General features: G+C 38.2%; 1 protein-coding gene across 3 annotated transcripts in view; it reads left to right on the top strand.

Moving 5' to 3' along the window:
- The window catches only part of USP24 (ubiquitin specific peptidase 24), a 121,561-nt gene that overhangs the window by 57,835 nt on the left and 46,546 nt on the right, over nucleotides 1–17,180 (top strand). For all 3 annotated transcript variants that reach the window (XM_075067635.1, XM_032766955.2, XM_075067636.1), the window contains exons 16-33: nucleotides 1,426–1,533; nucleotides 2,212–2,361; nucleotides 3,025–3,156; nucleotides 3,863–3,974; nucleotides 4,223–4,299; nucleotides 5,293–5,433; nucleotides 5,597–5,650; nucleotides 6,163–6,278; nucleotides 7,672–7,738; nucleotides 7,943–8,053; nucleotides 8,448–8,546; nucleotides 8,628–8,798; nucleotides 9,293–9,378; nucleotides 9,538–9,631; nucleotides 11,056–11,211; nucleotides 14,821–14,918; nucleotides 15,668–15,763; nucleotides 15,935–16,163. In XM_075067635.1, coding sequence (XP_074923736.1) covers nucleotides 1,426–1,533; nucleotides 2,212–2,361; nucleotides 3,025–3,156; nucleotides 3,863–3,974; nucleotides 4,223–4,299; nucleotides 5,293–5,433; nucleotides 5,597–5,650; nucleotides 6,163–6,278; nucleotides 7,672–7,738; nucleotides 7,943–8,053; nucleotides 8,448–8,546; nucleotides 8,628–8,798; nucleotides 9,293–9,378; nucleotides 9,538–9,631; nucleotides 11,056–11,211; nucleotides 14,821–14,918; nucleotides 15,668–15,763; nucleotides 15,935–16,163 — 2,097 coding nt within the window. The remainder of the gene's footprint in view (nucleotides 1–1,425; nucleotides 1,534–2,211; nucleotides 2,362–3,024; nucleotides 3,157–3,862; nucleotides 3,975–4,222; nucleotides 4,300–5,292; nucleotides 5,434–5,596; nucleotides 5,651–6,162; nucleotides 6,279–7,671; nucleotides 7,739–7,942; nucleotides 8,054–8,447; nucleotides 8,547–8,627; nucleotides 8,799–9,292; nucleotides 9,379–9,537; nucleotides 9,632–11,055; nucleotides 11,212–14,820; nucleotides 14,919–15,667; nucleotides 15,764–15,934; nucleotides 16,164–17,180) is intronic.

Genomic DNA, 17,180 nt, shown 5'->3' with positions numbered 1-17,180 from the left:
AGCAGCATGTTTTTGAGGGGAGAGGGCTTTGACCATGTGAAATTCATGGCACATAGCTTAAAGGATTTCCCATTCTATTTACAGATGTGCCCATATAATAAATGATCTTTCTATAGGCCTGGAAGAATGCACTTGTCCTTGTTCCATAGTCCAAGATGTGCCATTATAAAGGAAATGGCTTGTTGTTACTTCGGTTGCCCTCTCTTGTGTTAAACTAAACTTAGACTAGCCTTTCTGTTTTTCCAACATCATCCAAGAGTTGGGGTTCGGGTTTTTTGTTTTGTTTTTTTTTGGTTTGGTTTTGGTTTTGGTTTTTTTGGTTTTGGTTTTGTTTCTTTTGTTTTTGGTAGAACAGATATTCCTTAGGTGCCAAGGTACCTTCATTCTTGCTTTTTCTCTAAAAATCAGAAATGCAGATCTCAAGCTGTCTGCACTAGGGGGAATGTTTGTTTTGAAATCCAGACTATTCTGTATCTGTTGTTCACTTCTCTTTCCTGTTCTTGCTAGAAATGCCTCCAATTTATTCCAAGGCATCCTTCTGTAACAGTTTTTTTCTTACTGCTCCCTGTTGCAGTGCCTCCATCTAAGGCTTTGATAGTATGCAGTTTTAAGCTAGTTTTACAAATGCAGTATTTACTTATCTACCTCCACCATAAACAAGGAGAAATTAAAACAACATTTGAGAGAATATTGGCAGCACTGTCAAAGGTATGGAGAGGTCTTCAGTGTAGCTTTCTTTCTGACATGAACAGGCTGCTGAGAATGTAGCATTGATTGTTAGCATCTAATCTAGAATCAAGATGCTTCTTTCCCAAACAGAATTTGGTGTGCCAGCTTCGAATGTCAGACTTTATGGAAAATACCGCCCCCCCCATCCCCCGGGTTCAGTCCTACAAAGTGCTGAATGCTTCTGACAGAGGTACTCAGCACCTTACAGGATCAAACTTTAAGTTCTCTTGCAAAACTGAGTTTAAATATCTTATCAGAGGGCTCCTTGTGACCCTAAAATGTCTCAGAGATAGCTGATGATTCCCCCCTGGCTCTGAACCCCTTGGTAGTATTTTAAATAATTTTTAAGTTCTGTTTTGCCTGACTCCTCTCACCGCCTCCCCAACCTGGTCTTTCATTGAGTAGCTGTATTTGGTTGCATTTGCCCTCTAAACCTTGGTTTGCGTCTCCATCTTACCTGCAGTCAGCTAACCATCTCCTTCCTCAGCTATCTGATGTAATTGTGAAAGCTGAAACAGACAGTCAGTGAAGAGAAACCAAGGACTAGTGACTGCAGATTTATAAAAGAAAATTTTTATCCTGAAGCTGGGGAATGGATGATGATAAATAGATTTCTAGGATTCTCTTACAAGAAACAATTATAGTATTGTTGAGCATGTACATGTGTGTAATTATTTTAACTTCTGTTATTACTAGTCATCCCAACATCATAATCCCCAATTTGTTTGGGTGGTACCAGCTTTACGTCAGCTCCATGAAATCACACGTTCGTTTATTAAACAAACGTACCAAAAGCAAGATAAGGTAAGGCACTTGCTAAAATATTTTTGAATGCAAAGTTACATCCATCAAACTTCAGCTCTTATAACAAAGTTTAAGTTAAAAATATGGTATTAATTTAAGGCACTATTTGAATTGAGAAGTTTAATGTATTGGTAGTATCTTAAACAGTATAATTTTACAATGGTAATTCCTTAATACTCTGTGTTGTCCATTATATGTGGATAAGCTTATCTCTTCTGACATACCTGAAGTGGCTCATGTTATCTTTGTGCCATTGCTAACTATAAGTGAACCTGATTGACAAATTTAAGGGAAGAGGTTGTTTTTTATTGCCTTTAGACTGAAATAATAAAATCAATTATGACCCTTCAAAAATAGAAATGGCTCCAGTCTGCTACCAAGTTGTGCTTTGTGTTATGCCAGCTTTGAGTGGAAATGTTTGGCTTTGCATGTAGTGCTATGCAGTGCTACACAGTCAGATGCTGAAAGCAGTTGCTGTGTAGGATGGTTTGTAAATGGGAAGTATGAAGGTGAACCTTCAGGGCTCCTTTGTGACAGTTTTGATAGTGCTGAAAAACCCCACAGTTCTTTTTTTTTTTTTTTTTTTTTTTTTAAATTCCCTTAAAAATGCAAAACCTCTAAGTGTGCCTGTTGTGGTGCTTCATTTCTTACACTGTCTTTCTCAATGTTTCTGCCAAGAGCATTATTCAAGACTTGAAGAAAAATTTTGAAATAGTGAAACTGGTGACAGGAAGTCTAATAGCATGTCATCGATTGGCTGCATCTGCAGCAGGTCCTGGTGGACTAGTTGGAACAACATTAGTGGATGGCCGATACTCTTACCGGGAGGTACTGAACACTGCTTTCTAATGTTAGTTACTAGAAATTGTCAGATGAACAATGTTACAAATCACCCCAAAAAAGCCATGGTCAGCGGAAACACAGACGACAAGACAATGTAAAATATTGGACACTTAATGTACACTGTATCTATATATGCTGCATTTCCTCCCTCCAGAATTACACTGTTTTCTAATATATTGAGCTTTATTACTTAACTATTAAATTAAATGGTGGGGTAGCCTCTCTATATTAAAACTTGTGGCATATTTTAAGTGGCTGAATTTGGTACCGGCTACTTAAAACCAAAAATATTTTCCTATTAGTATATGGATTCATATATCCACAGAGCACTCGCAGCGCAGTGTATTGCACCTTAGATCTCCTTTTTATGCCGAGTGGTGACTCAGGCTAGTTACTATTACGGCGATCAAGCGCAACCCGAGCGTTTTCAGAAAAGATGCCTGAAATGAGGTCTTTTGTTTAAAACAGTGAAAATTAGAAATCATAATTTGCAGGCCCTGCTTTGTCCACATGGAGTTCATTGCAGGATCAGTCAGTTTTTGGTCCTTCACACTTTGCAAAATGTATAAAGAAGAACAAAATGTTGTATTTCTAATTTTAAGTTTTCTTTTGGAAAGATGACACTCAGTTTTGTTGTTCTCTTTTCAGTACTTAGAGGCGCATTTAAAATTTCTGGCATTTTTTCTGCAAGAAGCCACCCTCTATTTGGGTTGGAATCGTGCCAGGGAAATCTGGGAATGTCTTGTGACCGGTCAAGATGTTTGTGAGTTAGATCGAGAGGTAAGAAACCCAAGAGATCAACATCTGGAGGCGGGAAAGGAATTTAATAACTCATGACTGGATAGAAAATAAATTGTTTATAATGTTTCTCTCATTCAGTGTCTTCAAATGCCTTACAAAGCACTAATGTGTTCGATCCTGTTAGTGCAAGGACGATGTAGGCAAATGGAGCAGCTATTATGTGTTTAACTATAAATGGCATACTGCCTTGAACATTAAGACCACTTTAGTTGAAAGGGAATGTTGATCAGGAGACTAGATGAAGATTATCTGCTCTTTGAGCTGTAACTTCCATCTGAGCAGCCAGGGATGTCATAAATGAAGAACCTTCACTTAATGTTTTATGCAATAGATGGCATTAGTAATAATGCCTGGTACCGTAATGCAGCACTGCAGGCTTGTGTAGTATGTAAGAACCTGAGTCCTGGTATGGAATCTGAACCGTCTGCTCCAGAAGAAAGTCTATTACTATCTGAGTTATGCTGAAACATAATGCATAGTAATGCTGTGTGCAACAGCAGTGAACTTCAGATGGTTACAGACCACTGAATGTTTTGACTATCTTGTCTTTTATCTAAGCTTTTTATGCACTCATCACTGTAGTGTCTGAAGTAATTTGAAAAAGCAATGTTGATGTACTAAAAAAACATTGTCTGATCTTCAAAATATGGACCATATACACTTATACACCTGTACTCATTCACAGATGTGCTTTGAGTGGTTTACAAAAGGACAACATGATCTGGAGAGTGACATACAACAGCAGCTTTTCAAAGAGAAAATTCTCAAACTGGAGTCATATGAAATTACTATGAATGGTATGAAAATGTTTTTGGTCACCAGGTCATAGGAGTAAATATATAGTTGCTTTCTAATAAAACATTAAACTTAGTTTTTAAAGCTCTTCATAGGTCTAAAAAACTAACACAATAAGAGGTCTTTTTCCATGATTCTAAGTTTTTTTCATTGCTATTAAAAGTATCCTTTATTTTGTGTATTTAATGTCCTGTTTTGATAAAAACAGGAATTTATTCTAAATAAAATCTTTCATGATTTTTACATACAGGTTTTAGTTTATTTAAGACATTTTTTGAGAATGTGAATCTATGTGATCATCGACTAAAACGACAAGGAACTCAGTTGGTAAGTGTTTTGCACTTTCACTCCTAAGAACAGCACATGAGATCTGGGGAACAGGTCCTTATTTTAAAAAAAGACAGCCAGCCATTTGATATAGTCATATTTGTACTAAAATACCTCAGGTCCTTTTAGTATTTTCATTACAAATTCTTGCTTTTTACCTTGAGAAATTAAGGGTGGGATTTTCATGAATGCTGAAAGTTGATGTAAAAGATTTTGTGCTGGAACGCAATAATGTCATGAAACTTGAAAGACCAATCCCAGTTTTCCTTTGCATTGTTAATGAGCAAATGAAGTTCTAGTGTGTGTAACTTCTTTTGCTGATGCCTAAAGAAAAAACCTATTGTATGTTTAGTTATTTGTGTACCTATTTAGAAGAGATATGTTTAGTAAATTTAAATAGTAATTAAGTTGTAATTATTTTTAATTTTGATACGATCTTGCACTGCTTTTTAAAATAAAATTATATGGCAAAAAATAAGTTGCAGTATACATCTGGATCTGCTTACTGTCAGGGACTGTTAATTTACTCAGACTTACCTATGGTGCTCATAGACCTGTTGTGAAGTACTTTACCCCAGTATGTGCCACTTGATGAGCATTTTAGCCTATGATTTGTTGTTCTTTTGACTTACCTGTGTGAAATAAATTGTTTTGTATATTTGTTGAACTCTTAAAATTATCTTTGAATTCTTCATTATTCCTTTGCTTGGTGAACTGTTTTCTGTAGAAGTCATTATTTGTCTACATGTAGACAAAGTGGGTTAGACTTAAAATTTCCACTGATTTATGTAGATGTGAAATTATATAAATTTAGTTCATATTGTATAAACATTTTTGTAGAGTTGACAACACACTGAAAAATACAGCTTCTAAGACTTTAGCGAAAAGTTACTTTTCTAGCAGATATAAAACAAATGTGATTTTATGATTATACATGCTTATAACATGTAACAAAGTCAAATTTATTTTACTAATGTATTTTCTTTTGAACAGAATGTAGAAAAACTGGAGTTAATAGGGATGGATTTTATTTGGAAAATAGCAATGGAATCACCTGATGAAGAAATTGCTAATGAGGCCATTCAGTTGATCATAAATTACAGCTATATTAATCTAAATCCTAGATTGAAAAAGGTAAGTATAGTCTGTTACCAAGAAAGGTATTCAACCAATACGAAGAGGTCTAATACTCTGGAAGTTGTGAGATATATTGCATTTAGTTAAACTTGTTGTTGACCATTTTATTCTCATGAAATTATTTTTAAAGTGCTAATATACCTGTCCTTCATACCTTCAGGATTCAGTGTCGCTACACAAGAAATTCATTGCTGATTGTTATACAAGATTAGAGGTAAGTGGCAGACATAAATTTGTTCATGTTCCTAAAGCCCTTTCTGTCTTCAGTGTTTTATTTGCAGAATTGAAGCTGTTACAAAAAACTTGCTTTTCAGAAACTAGAGAATGCAATCCTATGCTCTCTCCCAAAATATTGCTAATCTTAAATTGAAGGTTTATAGAGGAGAATTCACAAGCTTCTGCATTTTAGCTGAAGATTTTTGAACTTCAAATCACAGTGCAAACTGTATATTATGTGAAGACTAGACTATTGAATTATGGTAAAGATGCTTGTTAAATTATTTTGAACTTGAAAATCAACTTTGTTGAGGACTTAAGATTTTTCTCTTCTGTGATACTATTTCTGCAATGTAATGGATGTAGAAAACCACAGAATGTAGTTAAATTTTGTAACCTTTCCTATTGCCTAACTAGGAAGAGCTCTAATAGTTTTCATATAATTTCATCACGCCAGAATAAGTAATACAGTATAAATGCTGTTTTACATTGGTGCATCTTAAATTCTAGGCAGCCAGTTCAGCACTTGGTGGTCCGACATTAACACATGCTGTTACAAGAGCTACAAAAATGCTTACAGCAACTGCTATGCCTACTGTAGCAACGTCAGTACAGTCACCCTACAGGTAAGTCTGTGTTTGAGGATAAACGTAATAAATGTCTAACTCAGCACTTGAATTCATGTGGGAACCATCTTGACGACAATGGGCATATGAGGAGAGTAAATGCCCCTGTTGAATACAGCCTCACGTTTTATATTCCAAATCTTTCTACATCATAAAATCAATATATATTTTTTCAGGAATAGAAGGTAATTATAGGCTGGGCTTTCTGATGATCTGCTGCATTAAATTTCTGGTAAATCATTGACACAGAGTCATCAGGGATGGAATATTCATCTTCTCCTCTTTATAGCCCTTTACATCTCCTCATACAAAACAGGTTGCTCAGTTGTAGTGCTTCCTTTCCCTACTGAGCATACGAAGGCAGGGAGCTGAGAACATTGAAGGACATCAGAACGGAGAGAACACAGAAGGGAGGGGAATATTTCTATACAGACTTAACTGATCAGAATCTAGTAATTACGAAAATGTAAGTTTTGAGTCTTAAGGTAGTCCATCTCAAAGGATCACCACCATCAGAGTTCTTGTGGACAAAAATCTCTTAGGTTTTAAATGCCACAACTGTGTGTTTGTAGAGAATGGTCGTTATTTTCACTATCCATCTCCTCTGAACAGAAGTACTATTGGGCACTATGCCAAGGTTTGCTTACAACAATCTTTAGGTGTTTGCATTAATGGCCACAAATAAGAACAGCAGCTCTCTGTATGTGAACTAAGCCCCTGTGTTTAGAAGGGGGAGTGGCCACTGTGTAGCAAGTTCTGTTCTTAAATGGAACTTTTTTTGAAGAAGCGTAAGCAAGTCAACATCATGGAATAATATTTGCAAACTTAACTTTGTGTCTTTCTTTTTAGTGGAATAAGTTCCTTTTCTTTTAATATTTGTAATATTTCTGTCTCTAGGTGTAAGTTTACAGCCACTCGCACAGTAGCTTTTCATATTTACATTAAAATGTATTTGATTTCAGAAGAGAGATTGTTTAAAAAAATCTCAATATAAGGAATTAGGCTGAAAGTCTAAATGCTTAAGTCCTCAAAACTACAAAGATTATTGCTGCTTAAGAGCCATCAGATCTATGGAGTAGGAGATATTGAGGGAGGGAGTTTGACTGTCATCCTTGAGAGCACTGACGTGTTATGTGTTTTAGTGCCTGGGCACAGGGATGGACCATTTAGACATGCACAGTGTATGTCCCCAGACCTAGTATGACACAGGAAGTGCAATTCAAGACTTACGCTCTGCTTTGCCAATGTGCCTCAATCTAGCTACACCACCTCAAAGAGTGAGAGTTGTATTTAGTCTCTACTAAATTCAGTCCTTGCCTTTGGCTGTTGTCTTTTGTGATTGAACTGAAACCAGTCACCTTATACTTTTTAAAATTTTGGATACAACCTTTAGGTCAACTAAACTTGTCATAATTGAGAGACTGCTCCTTCTGGCAGAACGCTATGTGATAACTATAGAGGTAAGAGATTTTCTTGTTAACATTCATGTCCTTTCTCGTAACTAGACAAAAATTTAGATGCTAACTCAATATTTTTAACAATACTGTGAGCTGTTCAGGCCCATGTACCGTAGAATCAGTTACTGCTAATACTGTGAAAATGTTTTTGTTCTTCCAGAATTGTTTACACTGATCTTTATTTTTTTTTTCCTCCCTTTTCTGTAGGACCTTTACTCTGTTCCTCGTACTATCCTACCTCATGGTGCTTCTTTCCACGGACATCTTTTAACACTTAATGTTACATACGAGTCTACCAAAAAAACTTTCACTATAGAGGTATGTTTACCCAAGTTACATATGTCATGCCATATTGATCTTATTTGTGAAAACATAGTATTCACTGACAGCGTCATGTTGCATGGATGACGTGAAGCACAAACTAGAGAAGTGTAATGGGCACAGCTAGCTTGAAGGCACATTTTTCTAAAAGCTTTGTGTACGCACCTAAAGTTATAATAACGGAAAAGCTTGTGGAAAGAAAATTATTTTCTTGCAGCACTTAGTATAGTCACTTTCACTCTTCCCCTGTGTAATTAGTCTCCCTCGCTGAAAAGATCTTTATTAATATCAATAGAGGAGCTGAAAAACCCTTAATGTTAACAGAACACTTAAAAAATCAGGCCACACTGTTTAAACAGCCTCCACCAAATGATCTCATTTTATTTTACAGGCTCATAGCAATGAAACTGTAGGAAGTGTCAGGTGGAAAATAGCAAGGCTTCTGAATTCTCCTGTGGACAATATACAGATATTTGCAAATGAAAATCTGGTATGTGAATTAGTTACCTTTTATCTTGTGAGTTTGAATCGTTCCTTTCACCAGAACTAATCATTAAATACTTTATTGCAGCTAACAGTAAATAAAGATCAGAAGCTACTCCACCAGCTGGGTTTCTCTGAAGAACATGTACTTACAGTAAAAACATCAGGAAGTGGAACCCCCTCAGGGAGCTCTGTCGATTCCTCAACCAGCTCCAGCAACAGTAGCGGTGTCTTTAGTTCATCTTATGTGATGGAACAGGTATAGTATAGTAGTCTGAAATCTGCTTTTACAGTGCACGCTTTCACAAGCACGTCACAATTGGGGTGAAGTGGCGGAGTAAGATAATGCCGTAGTCCTTCACTTCCAGATTTGGTTTCAAATTCTGTTAAATATCAGAGTTAAAAATGGGAGAGCTTTTTGATTTGCATTTGTTTGTATTACAAAATCAACACACAGTGCAAGACTCATCTCAGGTAATTTAGGATTGGAACCAGTGAAGCTCAGGTGTGTTAAATTAAAACTTTGGGAGTGGGTCAAGCTAACTGTACTATTCTGCCATTGCTCTCCAATTCACAATTAATAGTTGACCTAGAGAGCATCTTTTGTCTGATATAGATGTAATGCTGCACAGTGACATGCAGATATGAGGGGGGCGGGGTGGTATTGGAATTCAAATTGTGTCTTGGTCTAGACAGTAGCTGAGACATCCCTGGGGGAAAAAACCTTTGTAATTGTGTCTGTTTAATCCTCAGGAGAAATCCCTCCCTGGAGTAGTGATGGCTCTCGTGTGTAATGTTTTTGACATGCTTTACCAGCTTGCTAACCTAGAGGAGCCAAGGTAAACAAGCTAAATAGTTATTAAACATTGAAGAAATACTGTTACTGAAAGACCAAATAAGACATCATTAAAAATTGTTACCAATTTACGTGGACTCTTGTCCAATATGAAGCTGAGTGAATCCGATCTTATGTGAAATAATTGCTTTGAACTTTCCAGGATAACTTTGCGTGTACGGAAGCTTCTGCTGTTGATTCCTACTGACCCAGCTATTCAGGAAGCACTTGATCAACTAGATTCCCTAGGAAGAAAGGTATGGATTAAACCCATATTAAATTCCTGTCTCTGTTGGGCTAAAAAGAGGCATTTAACAGGGATTTTTAATACTGTGTGTGATGAGTTGTATCACAGAAACCACCCGATGTGCCAAGACTACTTCTATCCCTGCCAGCTCAGGACCACAGCACCCTGTCTTGCTGAGGGAGGCACTCCTGTCTGCTCCATCAAAGACCCAGGGTCTGAATTACTTTCCCCAAAGCTTCAGGTTTACCTGAAAGCAGCTCACAGAAGTGTGCTTGTCTTTAACACTCAGATGCCCAACTCCTAATAGGGTCTAAATCCAAATAAATCCGTTTTACCCTGTATAAAGCTTATGCAGGGTAAACTCATAAATTGTTCAGCCTCTATAACATTAATAGAGAGATGCACGGCTGTTTGCTCCCCGCAGGTATTAATACGTACTCTGGGTCAATTAATAAGTAAAAAGTGATTTTATTAAATACCAAAAGTAGGATTTAAGTGGTTCCAAGTAGTAACAGACAGAACAAATTAAGTCACCAAGCAAAATAAAATGTGCAAATCTGTTTTATCAAACTGAATACAGATAATCTCACCCTTAGAGATGCTTCAGGAAGTTTCTTTTTCTCAGACTGGACACCTTCCAGGCCTGGGCACAATTCTTTCCCCTGATATAGCTCTTGTTCCAGCTCAGGTGGTAGCTAGGGGATTCTTCAAGATGGTTCCCTTCTCCTCTTTGTTCTGTTCCACTCCTTTATATATCTTTTGCATAAGGCGGGAATCCTTTGTCCCTCTTTGGGTTTCCACCCTCTCCTTCTCAATGGAAAGACACCAGGTTAAAGATGGATTCCAGTTCAGGTGACATGATCACATGTCACTGCAAGACTTCATTGCCCACTTGCCAGCACACAGGTATACAGGAAGACTTACAGGTAAAACACACCTATCTGCAGACAATTGTCTGGTAATGGAGTCATCAGATTCCAAACCACCATTAATGGCCCACACTTTGCATAATTACAATAGGCCCTCAGAGTTATATTTCATATTTCTAGTTTCAGATACAAGAGTGGTATATTTATACAAATAGGATGATCACACTCAATAGATAATAAGCTTTGTAATGATACCTTACAAGAGACCTTTTGCATGAAGTATATTCCAGTTATATTATATTCACTCATCAAATTTTTATAAAATCATAGACTGCAACGTCACACTGTGTTGGGTGTTCGTTTGTGAAGTTTTCAAGTTATGTAAAACTTTTTAGTGATAAAGCAGAATAATATTGTTTCAAGATTTTTAATGCTTTGTTTCTAGGTGGCTGGGAGGGTGGAGAGGGTTTGTTACTGGGACTATACAAGATGCAGTTCCAAGGCCTATTTCTCCTTAAGTAGTATTCTAAAAGTGCAGTTTAATATCTGTGCTTATTCCCCTCAGAAAACACTGCTGTCAGAATCAAGTGCTCAGTCTTCAAAATCACCATCCTTGTCTTCAAAGCATCAACACCAGCCCAGTGCTAGTTCGATATTGGAAAGTCTCTTTAGATCTTTTGCTCCTGGCATGTCCACCTTTAGAGTGCTCTACAATTTAGAGGTAAGAAACCGTTTTGTCAACATGCGCCTCAGTTTTCTAACATTGCGATTAAAGCAGTGGATACAGTTTGTGAAGTCCTGCTAAAAATATTGTCACCTGCTAAAAATATCAGCTAAACTACATCTACCTTGATCTAACACTGTCCTTGGGAGCCAAAAAAATCTTACTGCGTTATAGGTGAAACCACGTTATATCGAACTTGCTTTGATCCACCGGAGTGTGCAGCCCCGCCCCGCCCCCCCAGAGCACTGCTTTACTGTGTGTAATACTCAAATTCGTGTTATATCGGGTTGCGTTACATCGAGGTAGAGGTGTATGATTAATCTCTTACCCAAAACAAGTGCTGTAGAGCAGAACATTACATGATCGTGTAGTAATGAAAGGTTCAAAAGAGCTTGGAGCATGAAATATGAAGCTTCTCTTTAAGGTTTCATTACGAACCCAGGCCTCTCTTATCATTGTAATTGTAAGATGGCTTTTAAATGTGCTAGTAAGCAGTACAGACAACTTTGTAATTTATTTGTATGTTTCTCTCTGCTATCATAGAAGGCTTTAGGTATTGGTTTAAGTCTTTGGCTGGATCTGCAGAGGTTCTAAACGCATGCATCTCTATTAAAAATGAATGGGAGCCAGGGGTGCTCAACATCTCTGAAAATCAAGCCAAATTGAATTTGGATTGTTTGGATTACAAAGTAAGCTCTCCAGTAAAATGAACCACTGTCAGATGTCACTGAAGATGTGAAGGGAGCTGACAAAGCAAAACATTAACTGCTTTTTAAGAAGAAATATGCCAAGGCCCACTATTAGGGTCCTGAAGGGACCTTTTTAGGCGATGCAATTAGTGTGGTGTACTGTATTTCTGAATCTCCAAATAGGGATATTACTCTAATGGATGCAAGTTCAACTGCAGGAAAAGGGATGAATATATTATTTTCTCCTGTTGAAGCTGTTTCTCTCTCTGTTCCAATGACTATTTATACAAATTTTGGATGCGGTGTTGTTGTAGCTGTGTTGGTCCCAGGATATTAGAGACACGGTGGGTGAGAAGTTGATCCAGTAAAAAATATAACTTCCAACACCTTGTCTCTCTTTTTACATGAAGTGGGAGTGAAAATGACCCAATTTTTAATCCCTGCTCCAGTGAACCCAGTCTCCTGCATCCCAGGAGAAAGGCCTGACAACTGAGCCTAAAGTGTGAAGGGAGACACCACCAATGTCATCGCTTTTTGACTGAAACTGTGTGGTGAATGTGTGTCAAATTTACAAATAGTTACGCTGAGAGGAAAAATGTGCAGCTCTAGAGTTAATTTAATCAGGGCACTGAGATGTAGGGCAGACCCAGGACCTCTTCCTGGGGATGACTGTTAACTAGTCTGAAATGCCTCAGTGAGGAAAGTTTGAGGGGGGGAGCTGCCAGGCCTTTTGTGGGCTGACAAAACCAGAAGATGTTTGAACATCTGGAACAGGGAAGGACATTAATCACTCCCAAAAAAACCATATTTGGTATGGGAGTTATTCAGGGCAATGGGGTCAGCCTCTCCATCAAGGGAGTGAATATATTTTAGCAGATTTAGGTAAGAAATTGTTAATCTGGGAACCCAGCTGGAAGTAAAGGGGAAGGCAGCTAAGTGAACTGCTGTTAGCTCTTTGTGGCTAATGTCCAGTACATGTACTTGTTCCACATGAGTCCAGTTCCCTGATAAACTGGAATTGGAAGTAGGCTAAGGGAAAGGCGTCCCCTAAAATTGAGGTATGGGATAGGAGATCCTAATGTCTGATACAATGAGAAGACAACCTCCTTTCTCCAACCCCTTCACCTTTGTACAAGTTGAGGGCAGTGAGTTCCCAGGAACAGGCTGGGGACCAGCTGGAGGGGTGGGGTCCCGACAGCAGCCCTCTGCCAAGTTCAGATGACTAGAGATGGAATCATGACCTGCATGGTATGAACTACTGTTGGTTAACTCCCACAGCAGTTAAGTTAAACTTGCGGCCTAATTAATCCACATCCCTTGTATATCTTGTCTGTCTTTCCACATGTTCAGAACAATGAGTCAAATACTATTGTAGGAGGACTCTTTTACAACTCCATTACAGACCTATCTAGATGAATATGTACAGGTTTGGGGTCCCATTCCCAGGCACTGATGTCAGCAGCAGGTTAATTTCCTAGTCTATTTGGGGCATAGGAATCCCCCCCATTCCAAACACTTCCCGGATGCCACGGACAGAGGCATATGCTCATCTCTCAACCCTGGTGTCTGCAAAGCCTTCTGTAGGAATTTTTGTAATAGCCATTTACCTTCATATGTCTGTTACGAGTACTGCAGTTCTCCACTTTTTGCATACCATATCCCATGTTCTAACAAAAAAGTTTCAGACTCCTCCTCTTCCAACGAGCCATGAAGAAACGTAGAGTGGTTGTAACCCCCCACCCAGAATGTGTTCGAAACTCCCAGATTGAGAGAGCAGTCTGCTGTGTCACAGTACAGATGCCCTCCTGGATGAGAGGATTCTGTTTTGCAGTGGGACTAGTATCCCAAAATGATTTTTTCACTTCAGACCAAATAAGTAAAAAATGCTCATTTCCCAGCAGTAAGGCTAATGAGGAAGCAAACCTAACTAAATATTCCTTAAGTCCAATAATTAAATGGATTATATTAGCAGATTTGTTCCTAAAATTCAGTCAAGTATAATGGAAAATATTTTTCTCTCTTAACAAGCCAGAATTATTTTTAATTCCTCATATTTTAGTCTACTAAAGCTATTAAACACAGGTCCAGCCAAGAACATTAGTATGGCTATTTACTGAAAAATGGCTCTGAAAATTTACCACTGAGTCAGACATAAACATGAAATCTTGCAGAATATTGCAGAGAACAAAACACATCTTGACTTTCTGTCTGGCTCGTGGATTATACCTCTTGTAATAGTAAAGATGCTGCAACTGGAGTAAGTAACTAGTAAAAATAAACTTGTGCTAAATGTTAAAGGAAGAAGATTCAACTTGGAATACACGTGAAGATCTCACCTGTCAGATGAGCAGGTCCTCATGTGGTCACTTTTCTGCCCATCACTGCACTTTGACACTCTCCTGAGAAGGATACCTTCTTGCAAATGAGAGGAGCAGTATAATAAAGATGACATTCCTAAAAGCCATAAAATTTCTTGGATCCTCTTAATTTTTTCACACCTCAAAAATAAAAGAAATGTAAAATCAAAACCTCATCCTTGGGAGCTCTTATTTAATAGTTATTTCCATGGAACGACAACATCTTAACTAGAAAGATGTTAGAATTGTAACCCTCCAGAGCTCCTCTTAAGCCTGAAGAGGTAGTTCACATGCAGGTCCAGACTCTTCCCGTCTTACTGTGTGAGCCATTTATGATTATATCAGTCACTTGTCAGAGAATAAAACCAGAAGGCAATGGTTTAAAATATTGTTTGACTCTTTAAAGGTCAGATCGTTGCAAGGCTGTATCTTTGGATTACTGAGAGCGGGAAATGCTCAGTTTTAGGGTGAGACTGCCTAGGATATTGGATGCCACTTCAGAGATGCTATAGTTTTTGTGTATACTAGTTATGAAACATTTTTACTTGCATGCATTTCAGGTACTGAGCTCCAAGCTGATGCCAACGGCAGATGATGAAATGGCAAGAAATTGTGCCAAATCTTTCTGTGAAAACTTTCTGAGAGCAGGAGGCTTGAGGTTAGGCCTTAGACATTTTATTTTTTTCCATAACGCTAACTTTCTTATCAGTGATAACTGTATAGTTTCTGTAATAGGCTCTAACACACTGCTTATAGCATAGCACACTTGCGTAGGTGTTCAGTTGTTTTCATTTAGCAATATAAAACTAAAATGGATTGGGTCCTGTGAATAAGGAACTACCTGTAGATTTACTTACTTTCACTAGTAATGTCAGCCACTCTGTAGTGTGTAATGTATATAGCGTTAAAATCTGAATCAAAGCTAATTCATTTGCATTCTTTTTTCTATTGGTGTAGTCAGTATTTGGGTGCTAAATTCAAGAATACAGATGTGCATATTACACAACCTCCCCAGCTGACACTAGTTAGCATTTTTAGCAGTGTTAAAATGGACTAAGAATTGGTCAGTGCAGTTGATCTTTCCATTCTTATCCATAAAATTGGTCCCTCCTGGTGAGAGTGGAGGGAGAGTGGGCATTTTGGAAAAACTTGCAGAGCTGCTGCCTGTGCTGTACTTATCAAGTGATTCTACTTTGCTCTTACAGCAGTTTTCACCTATAGCTCTCAAAGCCCTTTGTAATGGGGGGAAAATAGGGATCTCATTCTCAAGAGATATCAGTCTGGTACTTCTGTCAGCGCTAAGTCACTGAGAACGGCTGAGGGGATGGTGGGGGGAGTTACCAAAACTCGTTACCAACAGTCTTGTTTTTCACACCATCTTATAAAATAGTCTCTCTTATTTTTAAGTTTGGTGGTGAATGTGATGCAGAGAGACTCCATCCCATCAGAAGTGGACTATGAAACAAGACAGGGAGTCTATTCTATCTGCCTGCAACTTGCAAGGTATGAGATTGCCTTTCCTTGTATATAAGGCCACTAGTAATGCTACTTGCATGTTTTTTTAGCAGTTGGCCTGTTATCTTGAAATGTAACAATGATTCGGGTTCTGTACTAAAACTCTGATCACCCAGTATTCAAAAATAAACCTGACTCTTTTTTTCTTTGTGTGTTTAGGTTCTTACTTGTTGGCCAAACACTTCCTTCCTTACTAGATGAGGATATCCTCAAAGATGGGGTAGAAGCACTGTCCTCACGCCCATTCCGTAATGTGAGCCGGCAGGCTAGCAGGCAGATGTCTATTTGTGGAACACCTGAGAAGTCATCCTACCGACAGTTGTCAGTTTCTGACAGGTCCTCCATTAGGGTGGAAGAGATCATACCTGCAGCAAGGGTTGCGATACAAGTAAGGGAAGGTTTGACAGTCTTGAAGATATAGCAGTGTGCTGTAGAGTGAAAGGTGAAACCTGCTTTTAGTTTCTGGAGTTTAACATAAGTAGCTGTGAAACTGGTTCTCCATGCACAGGTCTCATCTCAAAGCTAGGAGACAATCCAGGTCCTATCCCTCCTCCCCCAAATCTCACCTTGACTTTTATTTTTAACTACAACATGTCTCTGAAAGATCTGTAACCTACTGAAGTAGTAAACCAATAGGTTGGCTATTCATGTTGGTTTGCCAGGGATATTTGAAGACATTCAGATGTAATGTACTTTTCTGTTCATTTTATTTTACGTTATGTTTGTTGTCACACTGTCCCATCTGCAAAAGGAAGAGGTGAAGTATTTGATTTCATTGTACCATCGCAGAAAGCAGAATTGAAGGTTGACCAGTTACCTTTTGCCAGTGTGACTAGACCCCCATGCGTACCTGGTTAAAGTCCTGAAGTTTCTAATATACCAAACTTGCTTTTAACTGTAATTTTATAAAAATGAAACGTGCACAATAGCTTGGGAAAAACGCATCTAACTTTTTTGTAGAGTGAGCAAAATGATCTCAAGCATCCAGAATCAGAATTTCCTAGTGATTAATCTGTTATGAGAGGCCACGTACTAAAACACACTGCTATAAAAGGAATAACTTGACCCATTTTCCTACTGTCAGAATGAAAGAAATTGCATGTGCTGTGATCTATAGCTAGCACAATGTGCTATCGTGTATAGGATCTCAATTTAAGATTCAGTTGGTGCTTTCCTACCAGGGTGAAACTAGCATGCTTAGCTCCAAATGGAAAGAGGAGAGTGTCTCTGGCCAGGTCTACACTGCGACTTTAAATCGGTTTAATGGCCGATATACCGATTTAACGCTGTACCCGTTCACATGACGTCGTCATTAATATCGAGTTAAACGGCTCCTTAAATCGATTTCGGAACTCCTCCCAGACGAGAGGAGTAGCGCTAAATTCGATAGTGATAACTCGGATTA

The sequence above is a fragment of the Chelonoidis abingdonii genome, chromosome 7, assembly GCF_003597395.2.
Source record: "Chelonoidis abingdonii isolate Lonesome George chromosome 7, CheloAbing_2.0, whole genome shotgun sequence".
NCBI lineage: Eukaryota > Metazoa > Chordata > Testudines > Testudinidae > Chelonoidis > Chelonoidis abingdonii.
Note: the sequence above shows the minus strand (reverse complement) of the source record. Positions and strands in the feature narration are given on the sequence as shown.